Source organism: Bison bison, unplaced genomic scaffold (assembly GCF_000754665.1).
Source record: "Bison bison bison isolate TAMUID 2011002044 unplaced genomic scaffold, Bison_UMD1.0 scf7180017864471, whole genome shotgun sequence".
Classification (NCBI taxonomy): domain Eukaryota; kingdom Metazoa; phylum Chordata; class Mammalia; order Artiodactyla; family Bovidae; genus Bison; species Bison bison.
The window spans coordinates 25313873-25335657 of NW_011495032.1; the positions used below are offsets into that span (position 1 = coordinate 25313873).

At 38.6% G+C, this 21785-nt stretch overlaps 1 protein-coding gene across 1 annotated transcript in view; it reads left to right on the forward strand.

Moving 5' to 3' along the window:
* FAM117B (family with sequence similarity 117, member B) overlaps positions 1-16379 on the forward strand; it is a gene marked incomplete at its 5' end in the record, with an annotated part of 35949 nt that extends 19570 nt beyond the window's left edge. The window contains 4 exons of the mRNA XM_010861274.1: positions 3292-3435; positions 4770-4995; positions 7105-7225; positions 12471-16379. Coding sequence (XP_010859576.1) covers positions 3292-3435; positions 4770-4995; positions 7105-7225; positions 12471-12789 — 810 coding nt within the window. The remainder of the gene's footprint in view (positions 1-3291; positions 3436-4769; positions 4996-7104; positions 7226-12470) is intronic.
* Positions 16380-21785: the final 5406 nt, after the last annotated feature.

The following is a 21785-nucleotide window of genomic DNA, read 5'->3' on the forward strand; positions in this document are numbered from 1 at the left end:
TGGAGTTTCAGCTTTAGCATCATTCCTTCCAAAGAAATCCCAGGGCTGATCTCCTTCAGAACGGACTGGTTGGATCTCCTTGCAGTCCAAGGGACTCTCAAGAGTCTTCTCCAACACCACAGTTCAAAAGCATCAATTCTTCGGCGCTCAGCCTTCTTCACAGTCCAACTGTCACATCCATACATGACCACAGGAAAAACCATAGCCTTGACTAGATGGACCTTTGTTGGCAAAGTAATGTCTCTGCTTTTGAATATGCTATCTAGGTTGGTCATAACTTTCCTTCCAAGGAGTAAGCGTCTTTTAATTTCATGGCTGCAATCACCATCTGCAGTGATTTTGGAACCCAGAAAAATAAAGTCTGACACTGTTTCCACCTTTTCCCCATCTATTTCCCATAAAGTGATGGGACCGGATGCCATGATCTTCATTTTCTGAATGTTGAGCTTTAAGCCAACTTTTTCACTCTCCACTTTCACTTTCATCAAGAGGCTTTTGAGTTCCTCTTCACTTTCTGCCATAAGGGTGGTGTCATCTGCATATCTGAGGTTATTGATATTTCTCGCGGCAATCTTGATTCCAGCTTGTGTTTCTTCCAGTCCAGCGTTTCTCAAGTTAAATAAGCAGGGTGACAATATACAGCCTTGACGTCCTTCTTTTACTATTTGGAACCAGTCTGTTGTTCCATGTTCAGTTCTAACTATTGCTTCCTGACCTGCATACAATTTCTCAAGAGGCAGATCAGGTGTTCTGGTATTCCCATCTCTTTCAGAATTGTCCACAGTTTATTGTGATCCACACAGTCAAAGGCTTTGGCATAGGACATCTCTCAGTTAATATGATTGCCCACTTGTATTTGTATAGGCTGACTTATATTTAGAAATACACATTTTATTACAGAAAGCTATGTAGATGTAGGAAAAATAAATTATATACACACACACAAAATTCCTTAAGAACCCTTGAAATGAAGCATAAAAGTTCCAAGTATAATCATTTTTTTATTTTTAAATATTTTAGAGCATAGTTTATGTAAGGAATAAAATCAAAGGCCTATTACTTTTTATTTATGGAATAATAACACTATGCTTAATGAAGAAAATATTTCCCAGACAGCTTGGGTAGATTATTTTTCTTCTAATCGTATAACTATTTGCTAGTTAAATGAATTACTGTTGAACCTTTGCTTCATTTACCTAAAATGGTGTGTTGACCTTAAGAAAGTGCCCATTTTCTTTTTTTCCCTTCCTTTCTTTCCTTTGCTTTAAATAAATTAAACTATTGACACTTGCTGCTATTTTAGATTACATTTGAGAAGAACTTCTTACCAGTTATCTAGGATATGACTTCTGTAGCTGCCTGGAAAGGCAGTAACAAGATGTCCAGTTATTACACTGGTGGGTTCCTGTTATGTGCATTTCTCAACATGACACCCAGCAGACTTAAGCTTTCTGTTCTTAGAAGACTTACTAACAGATCCTTATGGTTCCAAAATCCAGAAAGGTCAACATTTTGCAGAAACCTTGACAGATCATCTTCCCCTTCTAGTCTTCTCCTTCCTCATTTTTGTGATGTTAGCTACAAACCAGATGCAGCCTGAAAATGGCATCCAAAGCAAGCCATTATTCATGTTGTTTTGTGATTTTAGGAGAGAAAATTAAGTTTAGAATTGAGTACCTTTCACTCAATATAAAAAATAAAATCAAAGTTCTGTTTGTAGTATATATACTGATAACTCCTGAAATCTTAGTCTGTAGCAGTTCTCTGTTACCTCGTTATTTTTTGACAGAGGAAGAGTCCAGGCACAGGAAGGATGCCTGCCTGACAGAAATGCTCTCACACGTGCTCCATTGCAGACTAGTGAGCTCTGGGTTCCTTTTAACCCATAGGTGCTTCCGTCCAATCAGTTTCCTTTCGTCCCTTCATTCGTTTTTGTTTTCTCTTGCCACCGCTTTGAGAAAGGTTTCTTTCCTTCCTTGACCTGTCATGAACCAAACCATATTCTTAGCTTCATTCTCCCACTCTTATCCCAAGAGTAAGTACATATCTAATTGGAGAGAGTTTCTTTTCTTTTCTTTTTTTTTTTTAAGGCCTGTTTTAGATTATTCTTTGGGATATTATTCTGTTGCTAAGGAAACAAGAGGGTGAGAATAGGTAAAAAAAGAAAAAAGTACCCTTCAAGGTGTTAGTGACAGGTCTTGGGATATAAAAAACTGTTGGGAAATTGCCAGTTTCAGTGGCCGTCTTAGGCATTGTTTCACTGAAGTAGGAAAGTGAAGACCTTGGGGTGAGAGTAGGGTGGAGGGTGGAGAATGCAAGTTCTTGGAAGAATGGAGGGGAGGGCTCTGGTGTTTACTTTCCTCTTCCTGTCCTGTCTTATCACAGTCCTGTCACAGGGTGAACCAGGCTGGCCTGCTGATGAGGCTTTCGGGAAGTGCGGGAAGTTACTGGCTTTGTAGCACTAAGACGGAAGGATTGAAGAATAGGGGATCTGAAACCTCCCTGAAAGAGAGGTTTCTCAAAGAGGCCTCCCTAAATGAAGGATGAATTAATCACATTTCTTTACCAGACAGCAGGACAATACTAGATGACCTTCTGGCACACTGTTGCTATGAACTTTGGCAGATACCTTGCAATTCTTGTTTCATATTTTATTTTGAGTATCTTGTCAGGAAACCAAGTGATATCCTGTAATATAATCAGTTATTTTTTTTCAAAAGTAATACTGTGCCAGTGGGAACATTTTTTTTAAACTAGAGATAAGCTTTGAAACAAAACATTAAAATAATTGCAGTTGAAGTATAAATAAATTTCACAGGGAAGTTACTCTATCATCTTGCTACTGTATATGGACTTTGGAAGTGATTTTGTTTTTCCTACCAAATTTTTTTTTTTTTTGATAAATTACTTTTTGTTATTTATTTTCTGGAATATAGATAATTATGGCAGTGGAGGACTTTAAAGTTATGTTCTGAAATCTGAACTCCTATAATCATAAAAGAATGTCTGAGGTTAAGATTCTTTTAGTGTTTTCCTGTATCCCTCTTCTCTTTACAGTCCCTCATAGATGTGAATTAATTTCTGAAATTCTACCTTGATTGTCTGGGATTTTTGCTTTAAATTATATTTCATGTATACCAAGGAGCAGGTTTCGTTATTCACACTTTTTGTGAGGTCTATAAAGTTTGATTTATGTTAGAGTTACCCAGATCAAATAAGTATGTTTCCATCTAGAGAATGTAAAGGTAGTAATAAATGTTTCTTCTCCCCGCTCCACCACTTTTTCTTAAGGCCCCTGTTCCAAAGAGTGCACTTATTCCAGTAATTCCCATCACCAAATCAACAGGCTCCCGGTTCCGGAATAGTGTGGAAGGACTGAATCAGGAGATTGAAATAATAATTAAAGAGACTGGGGAAAAGGAAGAGCAACTTATAGTAAGTAATCTTGTATCTTAAAATCAGCCTTATACATTAATTCTTCTAATTATTTTTTAAAAATCACAATTTTGGTTTCCATATTTACATGTTTCTTGCTTCTTGTTGAGAATAAAAATTTATCTCTTTTGAAAAACTCTTGACCTTTGCAAGTGAATGACAGTTTTTGTTTCTTGGCATCTCATAGAGACAACTGATAGGACTTAAATTTGGGTCCTTGAACAGAAACTATTTTTTGTTTTTCTGTATTTAAAAAATCAATATCACTTCTTCTCATTATCTGTAACTCCATTTAACAAAAGTTCAGCTTACTGGTTTGTTGGTGGTGGCGTGGAGTATTTTCTGAGTATGAATATATATCTTACGGTTTGTCAGTTACTGTTTGGTTGACTGTATCATTGTGAAGCACAGGTCTGTTTACCTATAACATACATAGAATGTGTATTCTATTAACTGTGACATACAAAAGTATGGTTTATATGTAAGACAGAAAATTTCCTGTTTATATTTAAAAGCATGTCACAGTATCCTGAAGCTTTCATTCTCCAGTGAAAGAGGATTTGGGGAGTTTAAAGTAGTATTTTATTGATGCCTGAGATTTCTCTCCCTTAAGATGAAAGGCTGGTTTAGCTTAGAGAAAACACCACTGCCCACACGCTACCCTCCTCCACTGCATGATGGTGAAACTTCCCCTGATGGATAATAAAGGTAAACGCGGCAAAGGTGTCCGGGGAGCTGGTTTCCCTGCTAAGTGAGTCACACAAGCCTTCCTCTGAACATTCTCCTTGATTTCCCTCTATAATTAGCACTGCTGTGATTAACCGTTCTCTCATTGAGGAAGGTTTTGAGAACACTGTTTGAGGAGGAAGTGAGCAGGGGGAGAGGGCAGCAGAGGCTATCATCAGGTATTACTAGTTCACACAGTGCACAACCTTTTCTTCTCATGTGGAACCTAGAGTTAAACCTAGGTTTCTCCTCTTTTATAATGGTGTGTCTTGTTCATTTTGAAAATAAGTTAGCACGTGATAAGTAATTCAGTGTTGTTTCATCCTTCAGCGAGCACTGACCACTCATGTGCCAGACCGCTGTGAGTTCAGAGGCCCTCCTCTGCCACTCGGTGTCCAGCGGCAGGGGGGGCGGGCGATGAGACAGGAATGGCTGTCCCCACAGCCAACACAGAGGCTTCTCCCTCTGTCGTGAGGCCCCATAAGGAGAGGGTTTCTGACTTTTGAGTCTTCAGCAACTGCAGGGGAAGGTTGAACCTTGGGTGCCTTTCCAGGGGAATTTCAAAATCAGTGACCAAAACACATACATTTAAAACATTTTTGTAACAGCCCCAAGACATTCCAGATGGCCACCGTGCGCCTCCGCCCCTCGCTCAGAGAAGCAGCAGCACACGCAGCACCGACACGCAGACCCCCGGCGGGGCCGAGCGGGGGAGCAACGACAGCAGCCGCTCCCAGTCTGTGTCCCCCACATCCTTCCTCACCATCTCCAACGAGGGGAGCGAGGAGAGCCCGTGCTCGGCTGATGACCTGCTTGTTGATCCCAGGGATAAAGGTACAACACGGGAGGAGTTTGCTGCCACGGGATAAGCGACACCACCGCTGTATCCTGCTTTCTGTTCATTTTCTAGCAGAACACATATACTTAGGGCCACTAAGATCATGACTTTGAGATGTGTTCAAAATACAGATTTTAAAGAATTGTAGTACAGAACCGTAGGTTTTACTGTGGTACTCAGGTGATGGTCAGGTTGGCTGGGTTTATGGGCTTTTGTTTGTACACTTTTTTTTCTTTTTGCACTTACTAATACAAGTTCCTTAATAGTGAGTAACATTGTTTTTTGGTATAAATGAGATAAACATTTGTCCTGAAAAGCATTTGTTTTCTGTTACCTTAGTTGTCATGTTTTTACCATCTTACTACTTTTTAATTGAATGTGAAGCCTTCAAGTTAGTGTGTTTCAGGATCTATATTTGTGATATTTCTAATAAGAATTAAGCTGACTTATATCAGTGCAAGATGAGTATTCCAGGCAAGCCTGGAGTAAAAGGGGAGGTGGGATACTTATAGTATTAAACCACTTGCATGATTCAGAAAGTAATTGGAGACATAGCACTTTGAATATTAGTTACTGATAATGTTTTACTTTTAAAACAAATATGATCTTTCATCTATCTTTATCAAGGCAATCTTTTCTTAGCCTAAATTCTAGTTATTACTGCATGAGCTTGAGAAAAATGATAAGATAAATTCTATGGCTCAGTTCAGTAGTCATTTATTTAGACCCTCCTACTTGCAATGTGTTGACTGTCCTAAAATGTTCCACGTCTGATGACAGCTGGTCATTAGTGCCAGTCATCTGAAGTACTGAGACTATAGCAAGTACAAAAGACCCAAGATTTACTGAAGAAGTCACTTCAGACCATGGGCAATTGTAAAATCATACTATTTGGGCCCTTATTTGTCATCTACAAGGTTAAATAAAACATGGCTATACCCTAGACCAGTTATTAATAAATCACACCCCCTGGGGGCAGGACACAGGCACCAGCAGTTTTCCGTGCTCCCAGGCGATTCACATGCACAGAATTTTGACGCCACTGAATTAAATCCTTTGATTGGGCCTTGTGTTTCTTGTCAGTTGACATACTTAATTACTTCTGATACTTGCTAAAGGATTAAAAGAGAGAGTGAATGCAGCTCCAAGTACTTAAGCTCAATCAGGTGCACCTGCCCCGCCCCCCCCCCCCCCCCCGACCTAACCACAGCTATTAAAATCTGCCCTTCATTTTCCGTACTTTCTACTTTTACTTCAGCAGCATATAAGGAACTCTGTAAGTTTTGTGTCCTGTTACATTTGACTTCAGGAAACTAGTGACTGGTTAACTTCTCTGGATTTCTTTTGTAAGAAAGTGCTACTGTCAGCAAGGAGTTGTAGTTTAGTTGACACAGACTGTACATTTAGAACACACAGGTTACATATCAAGGATTCTAAGTTAATGTGGTAGAAACTGAGGAAATCAGCACTGAACAGAATCACCAGAGTAAAGAAGTGTTCCCTTGGGTAGGTTAATTTAGAAAGATAACAAAAACTTTGAGCTAGACTTTGAAGGAGGTTTTGGAAAATGAGCAGAGGAGGACCTCTTAGGTACAGAGAAGTTTGTAGGCAAAAGAAAGTCTCTGCCATACACTGTGCATAGACTCTGACTACCCGGAGCAGAGATTGCAGCCAGAGGAGTAGAGGAATCAACTGAGAGATTCTGAGGGGCAGCCAAGAGTGAATGATAAGCCACCAGTGAGGAACCATTTTAGTTATTTGTCTTGGGAAGAATGGAGGTGGCATTTGAGCCCGTGTGCTGTGTATAGAATAGAAATAAGGAGCAGCATACCGCAGTATTCAGTGCTGAGGAGTAAGTTATACAGGCCTAGGCTGTGGTAATTGTAAGTAGAAAGGAAATCTCTGGTTTATGCATTTTTTAACAATTATGTCTTTTTTTACCAGGAATTGTGTTAGATATTGGGGTAATGTGGATGAGTAAAGCCTTGTTCCTACCCTCAAGTAGTAGCTCATGGTGTACGGGAGGCCAGGAGCAATCAAATACAGTAGGACTATGCACGCATGTGCTAGTATTGCTTAGTAATCCAGCATGTCGTTTCTTGCAGAGAATGGGAACAACTCTCCTTTGCCCAAATATGCAACCTCACCAAAACCTAACAACAGTTACATGTTCAAAAGGGAACCTCCTGAGGGCTGTGAGAGGGTCAAAGTCTTTGAGGAATGCTCGTAAGTATCCCCCCCATCCCTCCCCCACCCCAAACTTTTATTATGAGAAGTATTAAAAGAATTTCAAACAGGCTGAAGAACAGTACGGTGACCACCTGTATATCCAACACTAGATCCTATGGTTAACATTTTGCTTTGTCTCTCTGTGTTTTGGTGTTAGTTTTTACGGAACTGTTTGAAAGTAAGTTGTAGTCATGACATTTACCCTTGAATACAGTTTACTTATTTCCTAAAAGTAACCACTCCTACATAACCACAGTACCATTGTCACACCAAAGAAAATTACAGTTGTGCTTAACACCAACTAGCATCCAGTTATTATTCACATTTCCTCAGTCATCCCCAGCATATCACCCGTGGTTATTTTTGAACAGTCAGCGCCACACATTGAATTTAGCAGTGTATTTATTCAAGAGAGACCACAGATCTCAATGCAGAGTGGGTTTCCTCCTTTCAAGGATCAAATTCCCTTCAGTTTTTAGTCTCCGGTTCTTTAAACAATTAAAATATTCTGCTGCCAACATGGGGAAGAGAATTCTATTACTTTGCAGAAACGTGTTGCTGTGATAAAGATCATAGAAGAAGCAGAACTTTAAACAGCATCTGGTACCCTTGGTATGCAATCTTCTGTACTCATGTATTTCTGTTGGCTTTTACTCTAGCCAGGGACTCTTAATTTTAGACTCAGAATCTGTTTAGAAGGTATTGCAGCCACGGCCTGTTTTCAGCAGCTGTGGCCCCTTGCTTGTAAGTGATGGCTACAGGGTTGTAGGTATGTATGATGCTGAGCAGATTAGGTGACAAACATTATTTGAAGAGAGAATGATGGTACATATATAAACCTCACTTTTCAGTCTCGTTGCAAGACTAAGAGACACCTTCTGGCTTTTTCTCACTATGAAACTAAAAATACAGGGTGGAGATTGTCCGCCCTTGTTTGGTTCACATAACTTCTTTGTTCCATCATGAGTATCTTAGAATCGTTCTGAAACATGGCATCCTTTTGTTCTGTGCCCCTCCTCTCAGTGCTTCCTTTAGTGTCAATTCTAAACAATTTTCCACACAAAGAGCATTGTCTTTGAATCCCTTCACCTTCTCTACTAGGAGATCCCAGCTGTCAGTCTTTTTGCTTTTGTGACAGTAATTGAAAACCCTGTTCTGGCAGCTTCTTCTTTACTCTTTGCACCATGTAAGTCTGAAGGCATGCGTGGTGCCAGAGAGTTTAAGCAGTATTTCTGCACACATGTGTTTCATGGACTCCTTGCACCATAATCATCCAGGAAATCAGCTCAGACTACAGAGTCCCAGGTCCCACCCTAGCCCTAAGGAGTGAAACAATATGGAGCTAGATAGGACCTGGATTATGCATCTTTAACAGATCTCAGAGGACTTTTATGCTTCCCTTCAACATGCTGGCTTAGACCTTTTCATGAGAGTTCTTCAGAAATGGAGTCATTCTAATAGGTAAAAGTTAAATGGTCCATGTGGAACCTTTTGGAGTATTTGACTCATGGCTGATGGACTTAAAAAGCAATTTGAATTTCTGTATAAATGACTTTGAGTGAATATTAGTTGTGTAGGTTGGTGTCCTGTGACATCTGCCTAGACTGTTATATTTGGAAAAGTTCTCAGTATCTGAACTGTATACATACCACTGTGTTGGTTGTTTCTAAAGAGAGGGAAGAAAGGATGGGGAATATGTATGTATTGTGTGTGTATGGATGGATGGATAAATAAAAGGTGAACCATGACATATAAAGTGTTTTATGGCATATCCATCTGTTATTAGAAGGTAAATCTCTTTTTTGAATGCACATAGTTTATTATAAATTTTACTGACATAAAGGATGTGTAGCACACAAAAACCTATTTATTTTTAAATATCTTAATTGTATTCCAAAAAGAAATTAATGGCAGTAACCCAAGAATGGATTTTTTAGAGCTAATTTTAACCTTCTATCAATAAAACAAGTTACTCAAAGTCTAAAATATTGGTTTCTTTTTGCCCCAGATATGTATGTCATAATTAGAGCAAAACCCACTTTATGCACTAGCATTAAAGCAAGGGTAATTATTGGCCCTAATCTTAAAATTTTAGCTTATTTAATCATTCTTTAAAGTATATTTTTCTAAGTCTTCGTTTTTGCTTAAAGGTAGACTTAAAGATCTGAACCAGGAGTCAGGTGAGGGCTTAGTCTCTTATTTGCATGTTTATTTGCCTGAAAGAAAATAGGTAGTTGGATTTGGGCCCAGAAAGGACAAGACCAGATTTAGCTTTTTTTTTTTTTTGATACAGCAAAGACCTTAGCCATTCCTTCTGCACTTAGCAAGTCCTTTTTAATGAAGTCACATAGGCTCTTTCCTGATCCCAGTTAATGAACTCCTTGACCTTAGTTATCTTAGGTTCCTAGATATTATGGCCTCTTTGCAGTATAGAGATTTTTTTAAAAGTATGACAGAACTGCTTCCTCTCTTTCTTCCTTTCTTTCCCTCTCTCCCATTCTAAGTAAATTGGAACCACCATTTCTTAGCTGATAATTTATTCCTGAATTTGAAAAGAAAATTGCATAAGGCTTTAAAAAAAAATAGCAATTCCTTACATCAGTATGAAAATACCTATAATAATTATCTAGTCTGACCATCTATTTTTCAGAAATCATCTAGCAAGCAGTTATATCTGTTTTTGAGAAACAGTAACTTTTGGTATAACTTATGGAAAAATAAAATATTTACATTAGTTCTGAGGGTTTCTGTGTGTGTACGTGTTTTGGTTTTTTGACATCCTTGTTTCTTAAATTGAAGAAAGCTTTGTAGTAGTATTAGAACTTGCAGCTTCTATTAATAGTGGCATAAGTATTATACTGGTTGTGGATAACGAATTTCTTGGAGAATCTTCTCCTAAAAGTTAAATGGAGTGAAAATTGATTGCTTTTGGTGGGCTGCAGTCATGACTCCAGGGGAGACTGGAAGAGGGGTGGGGGCCTGATACTTTTTTTTTTCACTGTTAGTGTTTTGTTTCTTGATCTGTGCCCATTAGACAAGTTATGTTTTTTTATGTTATTTTGTGTGAGATCTGTTGCTAAGTCTGTTTTCATGAAAGCAGAAAGGGAGTTAAACTGATTTTAGGTTCTGTCATTTAAAAAGTCACAGTTATCAGATCATTAGTTGAAGAAAAACTGAACAGTTTTTTTGACTCAAGTATAAATATATGTAATTTTTAAAAGTGTATTTTTTGTGCTGATGGGATGTAGGTGAGAGGGAATTTTAGATTCTCTTTTAGCAGTACAGAGGCTGAGAAACTTATTGATAATAATGATGCTATATAATTAATGTTGTGTTGAGAATTCATTTGAAATGTGATCCCATTTAGGCTAGAGCTGGAACTTGGAGTAGCTACCTACTTAATAGCATTAACAAAACAAATGAATTAGCCTTAAAAAAAAAAAAAGGAAGAAGTTTGTTTGTATTTCAGAAATACGAGGTTTCATCCTCAAGATCCATTAGCAGCATTTTGTCTTACGTGATTTTTAGCAAGATAACATCAAACAATAAATAATTAAAAACCTAAGCCTCATTTGAAGGAGGGTATAAAACTTGATTAGCCCTTTTTCCCCCTAATATAGGAATGAAAGTTATCTTTACTAATTCTTCGAAAAAAAAAATACAAGCATTATTTAATTATAGAAACATAATATCAACTTCCTATCTGCTTTAAGGAATTGAAAACCATGTTGTCAGTAAAAATAGAGGGGTGTATGCCCTTCTTACAGTATACCCAAATACACATGTGACCCTAAAAGTACTCACCATATAAAGTTTCCATTTTATCCAAGAATAACAATACACAAGTAAAACAAATTTAAATGATGTAATTTCTTTCTTCTTAAATTATTCTTGCCAAAGATATCCACGGGTAGTATTCACTATTAATAAAATATGCCTCCCCAAAGCACTGCCTATATGGAACATTTTTTTTTTGCACCTACTCCCCAGGGTTGGTGTTTATTCATTCTTTAAAACTCAGCTCAGATGTTCCTTCCTCTGGAAGTTATCTTCTACCAAACTCCCCCTGTTTCTTTGTGCCAGAGGTTATTCACTCGCTTGTTCTACCTCTAAACAATTTACAGACCATTTTTATCACATCTCTCAGACATGCTTGTGCCAGTTTTTAAACTTTTTTTGCTATGGACATCTCTGGCAGTTTGGTAACGCCTTTGAAGTGATTCATAGCTTCTCTGAATTATGTTTTAAAAACATATTAAAGATTATAATGGAGACTGATAATACTGGAATGCAGTCTGTCCCTTATACCTCTCTCGTCCCAAGAACTACATATTTAGTATGTCTCCATGTACGTCACTCTATCTTTAGGTCTCCAGAATCTAGTGCAGACGTGGCACACTTGTATTTTTTTTTTTATTAGGACAGATGAGAACCATACTTTGATCATATGATCATACTACCTTTCCCCACCTGAATCATGATTTATTTAGGTTCTTCCATTTGACTTTCTTATTAATTTTGTGTCACCTCCATGTTACTTTAACAGTTTAAATTTTATATTTTTACTTTTAGGGAATACCACTAACACTTGTATCCTTTTCCAACCATTTGGGTTAATTGTCAAGAGCACCTGAGGAGAGGGAAGGATTTGGCTTCAATAAAACCTTTAGAACACAGGACTGTCGTTAGTTTTACTTTGATTTTACATTTACATTATATTATTCAGGAAATCATTATGGCTGTTAACTCAGAACTGTTTCAAAGAGATTTTTAAGCACACTTGGAGAAGCCAAGCCCAGCAAAGTTTAGTCACGCAGTGGCAAAGCTCAGCAAAAGATAGACATCTTGGGTCATTCATTTCTTTGCCTTTGCCCTTCAAAATAGTACAGACTTTGGAACAATCATAGTGGAACATATTTTTGTCTTTAAACAGCTGGAATATCTTTTGCTTTAGGAAATTCTTTATTCACATTGGCTGTCTTAGAGCTTCACTGAGATGCCTGAGCATCCTGTGTGGAGCCTGGGCTTGCCAGGGAGCTGAAATCAACAGTTAAACTCATGTCCTTCCAGCATTCTGAGATGCATAATTCAAATCATGTGTCCTTTGGTTGATGGCATTTGGAGCCTTAGACATAGCTTGAGTTTTGTTTTCCTTTTTTGTGTCTATAAGTTGTTGTTTTTAAAGAAAAAACTTCTAGTGTTTCGTGACTTAAAAGTCTTGGGTTATTTATTCTGTGTCTAGGCCAAAACAACTTCACGAAATCCCGGCCTTTTACTGTCCTGACAAAAACAAGGTGAATTTCATTCCTAAGAGCGGCTCTGCTTTCTGCCTCGTCAGCATCCTGAAGCCACTCCTCCCCACACCAGATCTTACCCTCAAGGGCTCTGGCCATAGCCTGACCGTCACCACTGGCATGACCACCACTCTGCTGCAGCCCATCGCTGTGGCCTCCCTGTCTACAAACACAGAGCAAGATCGAGTCTCTCGAGGAACAAGTACAGTCCTGCCCCCCGCCTCTCTCCTCCCCACACCAGAACCCATTGAGGAAGCAGAAGGATAGGTCCCAGTGCTGTGAGGCTGGAGTTCTGGGCAACTGAGAACCTCCTCGACCCCTTGGCAGCGATGGCATCATGGCTCCTGGTTGGCTGTGAAGTGCCCCAGCTCTTCCACACTGATGCGGCGTGGCGTGGCTGCTGGAAGGGAGCGGCCCCTCTGGAGGCCGGCCCTCAGCGCCGAGCCTGCCTTTGCTTAAAGCACCGGTTGAAACAAGAAAAAGGTATCATTCTTTGCTTTTGGAGGGCCAATATCACGTTTTTTGTTCTCAAATTAGACTTTTTTGAAAAAAACAAAAAACTGATCCCTGCAAACATGATTCCTGAAGGGAGACGTGAATGATGCTGCAAGAACCATCTTTTCTATGAAAATGACTATTTTATACCAATGTTACATTTTCTGGAAACGTAGCAAACAGGATGTTCTTTGGTGGCCTCTGTTTCTTGTTTCCCTTTCTAGATGTGTGCTTTTCTCAGCTGTTTTCAGCTTTGGGACCAAAGGGATTGTTGACATTTTCCTAGCAATCTTAATCTCATGACTGTGTTCTTTCTCCCAAACAAGAATTGATAGGTTAATAATACCTTGAACCAAGTACATATATAAAAAAGATAAAAAGCAATATGAGTACATTATGTGACTTATGTTTTCTGATGTCAGAAGTTTGTGCTTTGGGTGAAATATTTGTAAAACTGCTGTTTTCTTCACTACTCTTGTATACATTTCACCACGTTGTCAGAAAAATTATAATCTGGAGACAAGTGCTTTAATATTTTCTCACCCATCATTGGAACTTGGTTTAAAAGTCAGCGAGCCAAAAGGAAACTTAACTGCCCAGTGTTGACTGCTAGCTAGGAGTAAGGAGCCCCTTGGATTTTCTGCGCAGTATTTATCACAGGAACACCCTTCTGTCCCGTGGGTGTCATTCTACCTTTAACCGTCACTGTATCATAGCCCCAAGAGATCCTGAAAATGGCTGTGCATGGATTTCCTCCTCTGCTTTTGTGATGTTGTCGTCTTGTGGATTTGGTCTGGGTTAGTAGTTTGCCAGGAGTGTGATCCATTGAATAGCAACCCTTAGTCACAGAATCTTGAGACTGACGTTTCCTTTGTGGTGGCTGGCACTGAGATATGTTGCCTATAGATTTTGCTAGTTTTTGCTCCAGCATTCCACACAGAGGGGGAAAAAACAGGCCAGAAGGGCTTTGGAGCATAAACAGCAGGAATCTTTGAAGAATTGGGGATTTAGTCCGATCTTAACACAAGCACTGCCAGTATCACGTGACAGCAGGCTTCGTGTCTGGATATGTGGTATTAAGGAGCAGCGCGTTTTAAAGTTACAGCCTTGTTGATAGAAAGCATCCTTCTAAGATCTTCGTAAACTACCTTATGATGCAATAATTTAATGTTCCTATACATATTATAGGAAGAGAACATTTAAATACTGTAAAAGGGATTCGGTTTAGAAGGTTAATATGTCAGTTTGTCCAGATATATCCCATCAAAGAAAACCTAGTGGTAGCAATAAATCTTCTGAAAGGACTTCTTATATTTAAGTACCTTTAAAACATCTAAATAATTAAAAATATGCCCTGTTAAAAATGGAGATGGATTAAGGCAAGTTAGGTAAACAACATTTGAACAGTCTCAGGTTTCAGTTGGTAGGCCTGATGAATTTTGGTTCCTTTTCCACCCAAAACTGATTTAGCTGGAATTGGTACATTGTGGCTTCCAAATTGGAAAAGCTCAGTTATTCAAGGTCTAAGTGTTCTCTGGTGGGTTGGTTTTTGAGAACCTTGATCATTTGACATTACCATTTCACCACCGAGAACCGCTCTGTGAGAAGTACAGAAAAGGGCAAAACAGATCAGGTGAGCTGGTGTTGAAGGTTGGAAGTTAAAAGTAAGGTTTCAGAAAAATCCCCCATCAGTTTTTGGATTACCTGAATTCTGTTAAATCTCTGTTCTTTTCCTTGCCTCAGACTTACTTCTTTTCCCACCTGGACGTGGTCACAAGGGTGTTTTACCAAAATGCCACTTTGTAAAGTTTCTCTTCTTACTGTGTTGTGCACGTTTGTCTAATACATCTTTCTGTAGAGTATTCATATATCCTTAATCTACAGTAATTTAAAATCAGAATGGGAGACAGTTTTAAGATACTATCATTTTCATAGTCTTATAGGTGGAACTTTTAATGTTTGGCTGTAAGGAGAATGTGAATTTGCAGGTAAATGAATTATATGGCAACCGGACATAGCCCTCGTGTTTGGGAGAAATAGAGCCTGAGGTTTGAAGGAAGGAAAAAAGGTACAAGGTATAAAAAAACTCTTAACTGCCAGTGCCAAAGGGCTAAATTTTAAGTTTATGAGCTTTATGCCGTCTTGAAAAAATATTGATTGTAGTCCATTTAGCTTTTATTTAACCTTGGTGCACAGGTGGTTGACTTTTTTTTTTTAAATGGGTCTACTCTTAATAGAATGCATAATATTGTTTTCTAAAATTACATTCCATAATTATCTTGTTATTCTGTAGAAAACTGTACAGAAGGTAAGTAAATCAGAATAGCTTCAATGGAAATACAATTTAAATTTTTAAAAAATTTTGAATAAATGTACTTCCATTGCGGTAAAAGAAACAGGTGGCTTGTATATTTCAGCAAAAGGAAGCTATTCTCTGGTTATTAACTTTGTCAGTGTTGTTATTTTTACTCTTAAACAGTTTCTTCCTTGCTGTGATAAAAATATATACATTTACTGTTTCTGATCATGACCAAGTCTATATTACTTGTCAAATTTAGATCTTAAGTTGTCATGGCTTTTGTGAACAGTTATGTTTTTAAAATACCTGTTTTGCTTCTTTGATTAATACGGTGAGCATGGATGCCAAAATTATTTTTTAATTAGATTCATTTTTTTTAAACTATTTCTGATGTTTGTGACAAGCCAAATCAGCCTTTTAGAAGGTGCTACTGCTAACTGTGGAGTAACTGGCAACAAGGAAGCCCCCACCCCCCTTTTTTCCCCTAATGGTTGGCTTTTACTGGGAAAAAGTATTTTAAAAAATAGCAGAGTTTATAGCCTCCTCTGTGTCCATGATTAGGACTGGATTGTCAGAATTTTCTTTTGTTAAAGAAAGTAAAAGAAAAATCGCCACTACTGAATTTATTAAATACAACTCTGAAGATTCATTCCTTAATGCTTAGAATTTTGATGTTTCAAGACTAGACCAGTGGAAGTGCTGAATTTGCATTCAAAAAGCTAAAATACTTAATTTCGCACTTTAAGGTTTAAGTTTTACTCTTCCTAAATTAGGGGTAAGCAGATCAGCCCTGAACAATATTTTGTTTATACAATCCTGTTGATGGATATAATTTATGTTTTTTAAAAGTCTTTATTTTTCATTTCTGTTAAAGCTGTGTAAATCTTTTTCAAATGCAATTTTTAAAGTTTTGTTTTTCTAACAAAATTCTCCCCCAAAACTGCATTTCCAATGGTGATATTGTTACTGTGTACTTATGTATTCCCTATATCTGAACACTTGTTGCTGCCTCACAAGAAAATGGAACTTTTATGTTAAAAATAAAGTCTGTTCTTCTTGAGAGTTTTTTTCTGTGTACTTTTGTGAATATTGCCTCAAATACAAATTTCTTTTCAGATATTTCTAACTTGAAAAAACTTTAGTATATTTTCACAAGTAGAATAATGAATTTGTATTAAGTAGCAGGATATATAATATTCTCAGTTGTTCTTCCTTATTTCCTTGCTACCTCCTCCTCCCTCTAGAACTGAGAGTGCCTGGTATTTGTGGTAAGTGCTAAGCAGACATTAAAATATCAGCAAGCGCACTGAACGATGTACCTGTAATTCAGTACTTTATAGGTTGTTAAGAGATTTAGCTGGGGGCAGTCACTTAATTTCATTCTAAATTACACATAAAGGAGTTTTTTCCCTTTTGGTAATTCGTTCTTGCTAAGCCAGGTATATTCTTCCTTTGTGACAAAGGTTTATAGATGCAAGGCAGTTGTTAGCCTGAGGGTTTAGTCTGTATGAAGAAAGCAGGGTCACCTTTTAAGTGAAATAAGTGTCACCATGGCTGCCTGTCATAAAAAGTGGTCACCAAATTACTTTGTAAGAAATTCTAAAAATTATTTCTGAGGGGAAAACATTAACCATAATTTGGATATATATATGTGTGTATATACATACATACATACATAAACACACAAATATATAAACACATAATGTAACATAGCATCAAATATGAAGAGAATCTCTCAAACTGGTGTAACATTTTCTTCCATTTTTCTTTTTTTCTGTCTTTTCCCTCCACCTTTAAAGAGGCTGAGAGGAGAAAATTTAGATCTTAAGTTGGGTGTGCCTAATTTTCTGTTTTTTTTTTTTTTGCTTTGATTCATTAATATTAAATATACCCCCTCTCCCCAAAAGTTTTTAGGTCTATAATGATTCTTTCCCTTTAATTTCTTTTAAGTGGCTGGTTGTGAAATACTTAGCATCCCCTTCCTAGGAGTTCCCTGCTGATGTATATCATTTTTTCCCTTGCTAGACCTCTATTAGAATGCGCTTCCCTGATGGCTCAGACAGTAAAGAATCTGCCTGCAATGCAGGAAACCCAGGTTTGATCCCTGGGTCAGAAAGTTCCCCTGGAGGAGGAAATGGCAACCCACTGCAGTACTCTTGCCTGGAGAATTCCATGGACAGAGGAGCTTGGTGGGCCACAGTCCATGGGGTTGCAAAGAGTCAGACAAGACTGAGCGACCCACACTTTCACTTCTATTAGAACATGGCAGGATAATGTAGGTGACTTCACAGGTGGCGCAGTGGTAAAAGAATCCACCTGCCAATGTAGGAGACTCGAGACGTGGGTTTGTTCCCTGGTTCAGGAAGATCCCCTTGAGTAGGAAATGGCAACCCACTCCAGTTATTTTTGCCTGGAAAATTCCATGAACAGAGGAGCCTGCCAGACTCCAGTCCATGGGGTTTTAAAGAGTTAGACACAACTGACTGATGATATAAATAACCTTTGTATCTCTTTAGTTCAGTGTTTTCAAACTGTTTGGGTCTTGAAATGAATTATATAGGTCTAGCTAACATTTTTTTTTAATGAAATATAACAAAAAATATAAGTATATTCAGACATGAGGGGAATAGTATTTGTATGTAAAGCTTTTGCTAGCCTTGAAAGTGAACGTGAGTCAGTCCTGTCAGACTTTTTGCGACCCCTTGAATATATAGTCCATGGAATTCTCCAGGCCAGAATACTGGAGTGGGTAGTCATTCCTTTCTCCAAGGGATCTTCTTAATTTAGGGATTGGGAAGGGATCTGACCAAGGGATCAAATCCAGGTCTCCCGCATTGCGGCCAGATTCTTAACCGGCTGAGCCACCAGGGGAGCCCTTAGTAGCCACAGGGATACATATGTACTAGGTTGTAAAGTAAAATACATTTCTTATTGTGAGTTGTCATCAAAAATGATTTGAAAAATACTGTTGTAGATACAACTTTTATATATATGTGTTTTGGGGTTGGTCTGCTATCTTAACAGGGAGACTGCAGTCTTTAAGGATACTGTTTCTACTTTTTAGTAACTATCTCCAAATTGCTGGTTTTATTTAAAAATTTCTCTTTAGTGGTTTGCATCTTCCTCACATGGAGTGTTTAACTCCATATACTCTTTGATTTTATACAGGAGTATGGGTACATCATACTAAATCATTGTTTTGGAGAAGACTATCACGGAGCTCAGGGCTTCCCTGGTAGCTCAGTTGGTAAAGAATCCGCCTACATCGGAGGAGACCCCAGTTCAATTCCGGGGTCAGGAAGATCCGCTGGAGAAGGGATAGGCTACCCACTCCAGTATTCTTGGACTTCCCTTATGGCTCAGCTGGTAAGGAATCCACCTGCAATGTGGGAGACCTGGGTTCAAACTCTGGGTTGGGAAGATCGCTTGGAGAAGGGAAAGGCTACCCACTCCAGTATTCCAGCCTGGAGAATTCCATGGAAGTATAGGCCACAGTGTCGCAAAGAGTCGGACGTGACTGAGCGACTTTCTATCATGGAGCTTTGATGGCCAAAAACCAGGAGTATGACCATTCATCTCAGTTCCATGCCTTAAGCAGTTATTTTTGAGATCATCGGGATCATTCAGAGGAGATCCAGGAAAAGCCCAAGATTTAGGGCCACAATTCGGGAACTAGTTCTGGCTCTGCAGCTTAATGGTCATGGGATCTTAAGCAAAGAAGTCACCTCTTTGAACTTCAGTTTTCTGATGTGATTTCAGGAAATGCTGATGACAATGCTAGTCAGTTAGATGGCGAGTATGAAAATAACAAAACTGGAAGCAAACACATGTTATCTTCTCCTTTCTCTTTTGTTGGGTAAGTTTATTCATTCCTTAGAAAAGCCACAAGTTGTTGATCAGGGAAAATGATCCCATGAAAATTCATTTTACCTTGTAAAGTATAATACAGTCAAGGGTGTTTAGCTGAAATCATAATAAAGGTAGGTAACACTTATTGATAGCTTTCCACGTGCCACAGGCTTAGTGCTTACAGAACCCTAGGAAGCCAGATACTACTAGTTACTATCTTATAAATCACAAGATCAGAATTAGATTAACTTATCCATGGTCATATATCTGAAAAATGTCAAAATCTGGCTTTGAACCAAGTCTGACTCCACAATTTAGACCTAACCACAAAGCCTTACTGCTACTTCTCCTGTAACAATGACATTAATAAAATATAAGTGTCCGGTATCATTGCAGATTATGTGCCCTTGGGTCATTGCCTCATTTGTTCTTTGTGGTATTCATTGGTTCAACTGCTGGCAGTTTGGTTTGGAGGGCAAAGAGAAAGTAAGCTGGTTAAACATCAGTTCCTGACCAAGCAAGTTAGTGACACAAATCCTCAAGCTCTGGTTTTTAATGTTGCTACAGCTGCAGAAATTCAAAAGAAATATTTTAATTTGAGAAGCATATCTTTTAGGGGCTTCCCCGGTGGCTCAGATGGTAAAGAATCTGCCTACAATGCAGGACACCCAGGTTTGATCCCTGGGTTGAGAAGATTCTTTGGAGAAGGGAATGGCTACCCACTCCAGTATTCTTGCTGGAGAATCCCATGGACAGAGAAGCCTGGCAGGCTATATATAGTCCATGAAGTCTTAAAGTGTCAGAAACGACTGAGTGACTTTCACTATCTTTTTTAGAGAGGCAAAAAGTGGGGCTTTCAATCACATTTTTGGTGAGTTTTTTTTTAATGTGACTTTTTGAGGTAAAGACTTAGTAATTTTTAGTCTGTTACTTTGCATGCCCATTTCAGACACAGTAAAATCACCCAGATGACAGTTTAGTTCCTATGTAACATTAATAGGAGTTACCCCTAGATGGTCAGGCTGTGGAGGATTTCTTGGTCTTCTACTTTTCCAGACTTTTTAAATGAGAGAGCATTATTTTGAAATGGGATAAAGAAAATTTTTTAAAGGTAGTAACACGCCCTTCAAAATCTTACCTGTTAACACTCACCTCACCTTCATCTCCAGTTTGTACTTACTTTTTGGACGCTGAATGGTTTTATTTACATCACTGAGTACAGAACCATGTCTTGAATTTAGATGCCAAGGACAGTTCTTAATGAACTCCGTGTGTGTGCATGCTTAGTCGCTCAGTTATGTCTGACTCTTTGTGATGCAATGGACTGGAGCCCACCAGGCTTCTCTGTCCATGGGGATTCTCCAGACAAGAATACTGGAGTGGGATGCCATGCCCTCCTCCAGGGGATCTTCCTGACCAAGGTGTCAAATTCATGTTTCCTGTGTCTCCTGCATTTCAGGCGGATCTTTTACCCACTGAGCCATCGGGGAACTCTTTAGTCTTCTTTTTTTTAAAAAAATTTTATTTTATTTATTTTAATCATTTATTTATTATTTATCATTTATTTATTATTATTTTTTTTTACTTTACAATATTGTATTGGTTTTGCCATACATCAACATGAATCTGCCACAGGTGTACACATGTTCCCCATCCTGAACTCCCCTCCCACCTCCGTCCCCGTACCATCCCTCTGGGTCATCCCAGTGCACCAGCCCCAAGCATCCTGTATCCTGCATCAAACCTGGACTGGCGATTCGTTTCTTACATATATTATACATGTTTCAATGCCATTCTCCCAAATCATCCCACCCTCTCCCTCTCCCACAGAGTCCAAAAGACTGTTCTATACATCTGTGTCTCTTTTGCTGTCTCGTATACAGGGTTATCGTTACCATCTTTCTAAATTCCATATATATGCATTAGTATACTGTATCGGTGTTTTTCTTTCTGGCTTCACTCTGTATAATCGGCTCTAGTTTCACCCACCTCATTAGAACTGTTTCAAATGTATTGGCTGAGTAATACTCCATTGTGTATATGTACCACAGCTTTCTTATCCATTCATCTGCTGATGGACATCTAGGTTGCTTCCATGTCCTGGCTATTATAAACGGTGCTGCAGTGAACATTGGGGTACACGTGTCTCTTTCAATTCTGGTTTCCTTGGTGTGTATGCCCAGCAGTGGGATTGCTGGGTCATAAGGCAGTTCTATTTCCAGTTTTTTAAGGAACCTCCACACTGTTCTCCATAGTGGCTGTACTAGTTTGCATTCCCACCAACAGTGTAAGAGGGTTCCCTTTTCTCCACATCCTTTCCAGCATTTATTGCTTGTAGACTTTTGGATCACAGCCATTCTGACTGGCGTGAAATGGTACCTCATTGTGGTTTTGATTTGCATTTCTCTGATAATGAGTGATGTTGAGCATCTTTTCATGTGTTTGTTAGCCATCTGTATGTCTTCTTTGGAGAAATGTCTGTTTAGTTCTTTGGCCCATTTTTTTATTGGGTTGTTTATTTTTCTGGAATTGAGCTGCAGGAGTTGCTTGTATATTTTTGAGATTAGTTGTTTGTCAGTTGCTTCATTTGCTATTATCTTCTCCCATTCTGAAGGCTGTC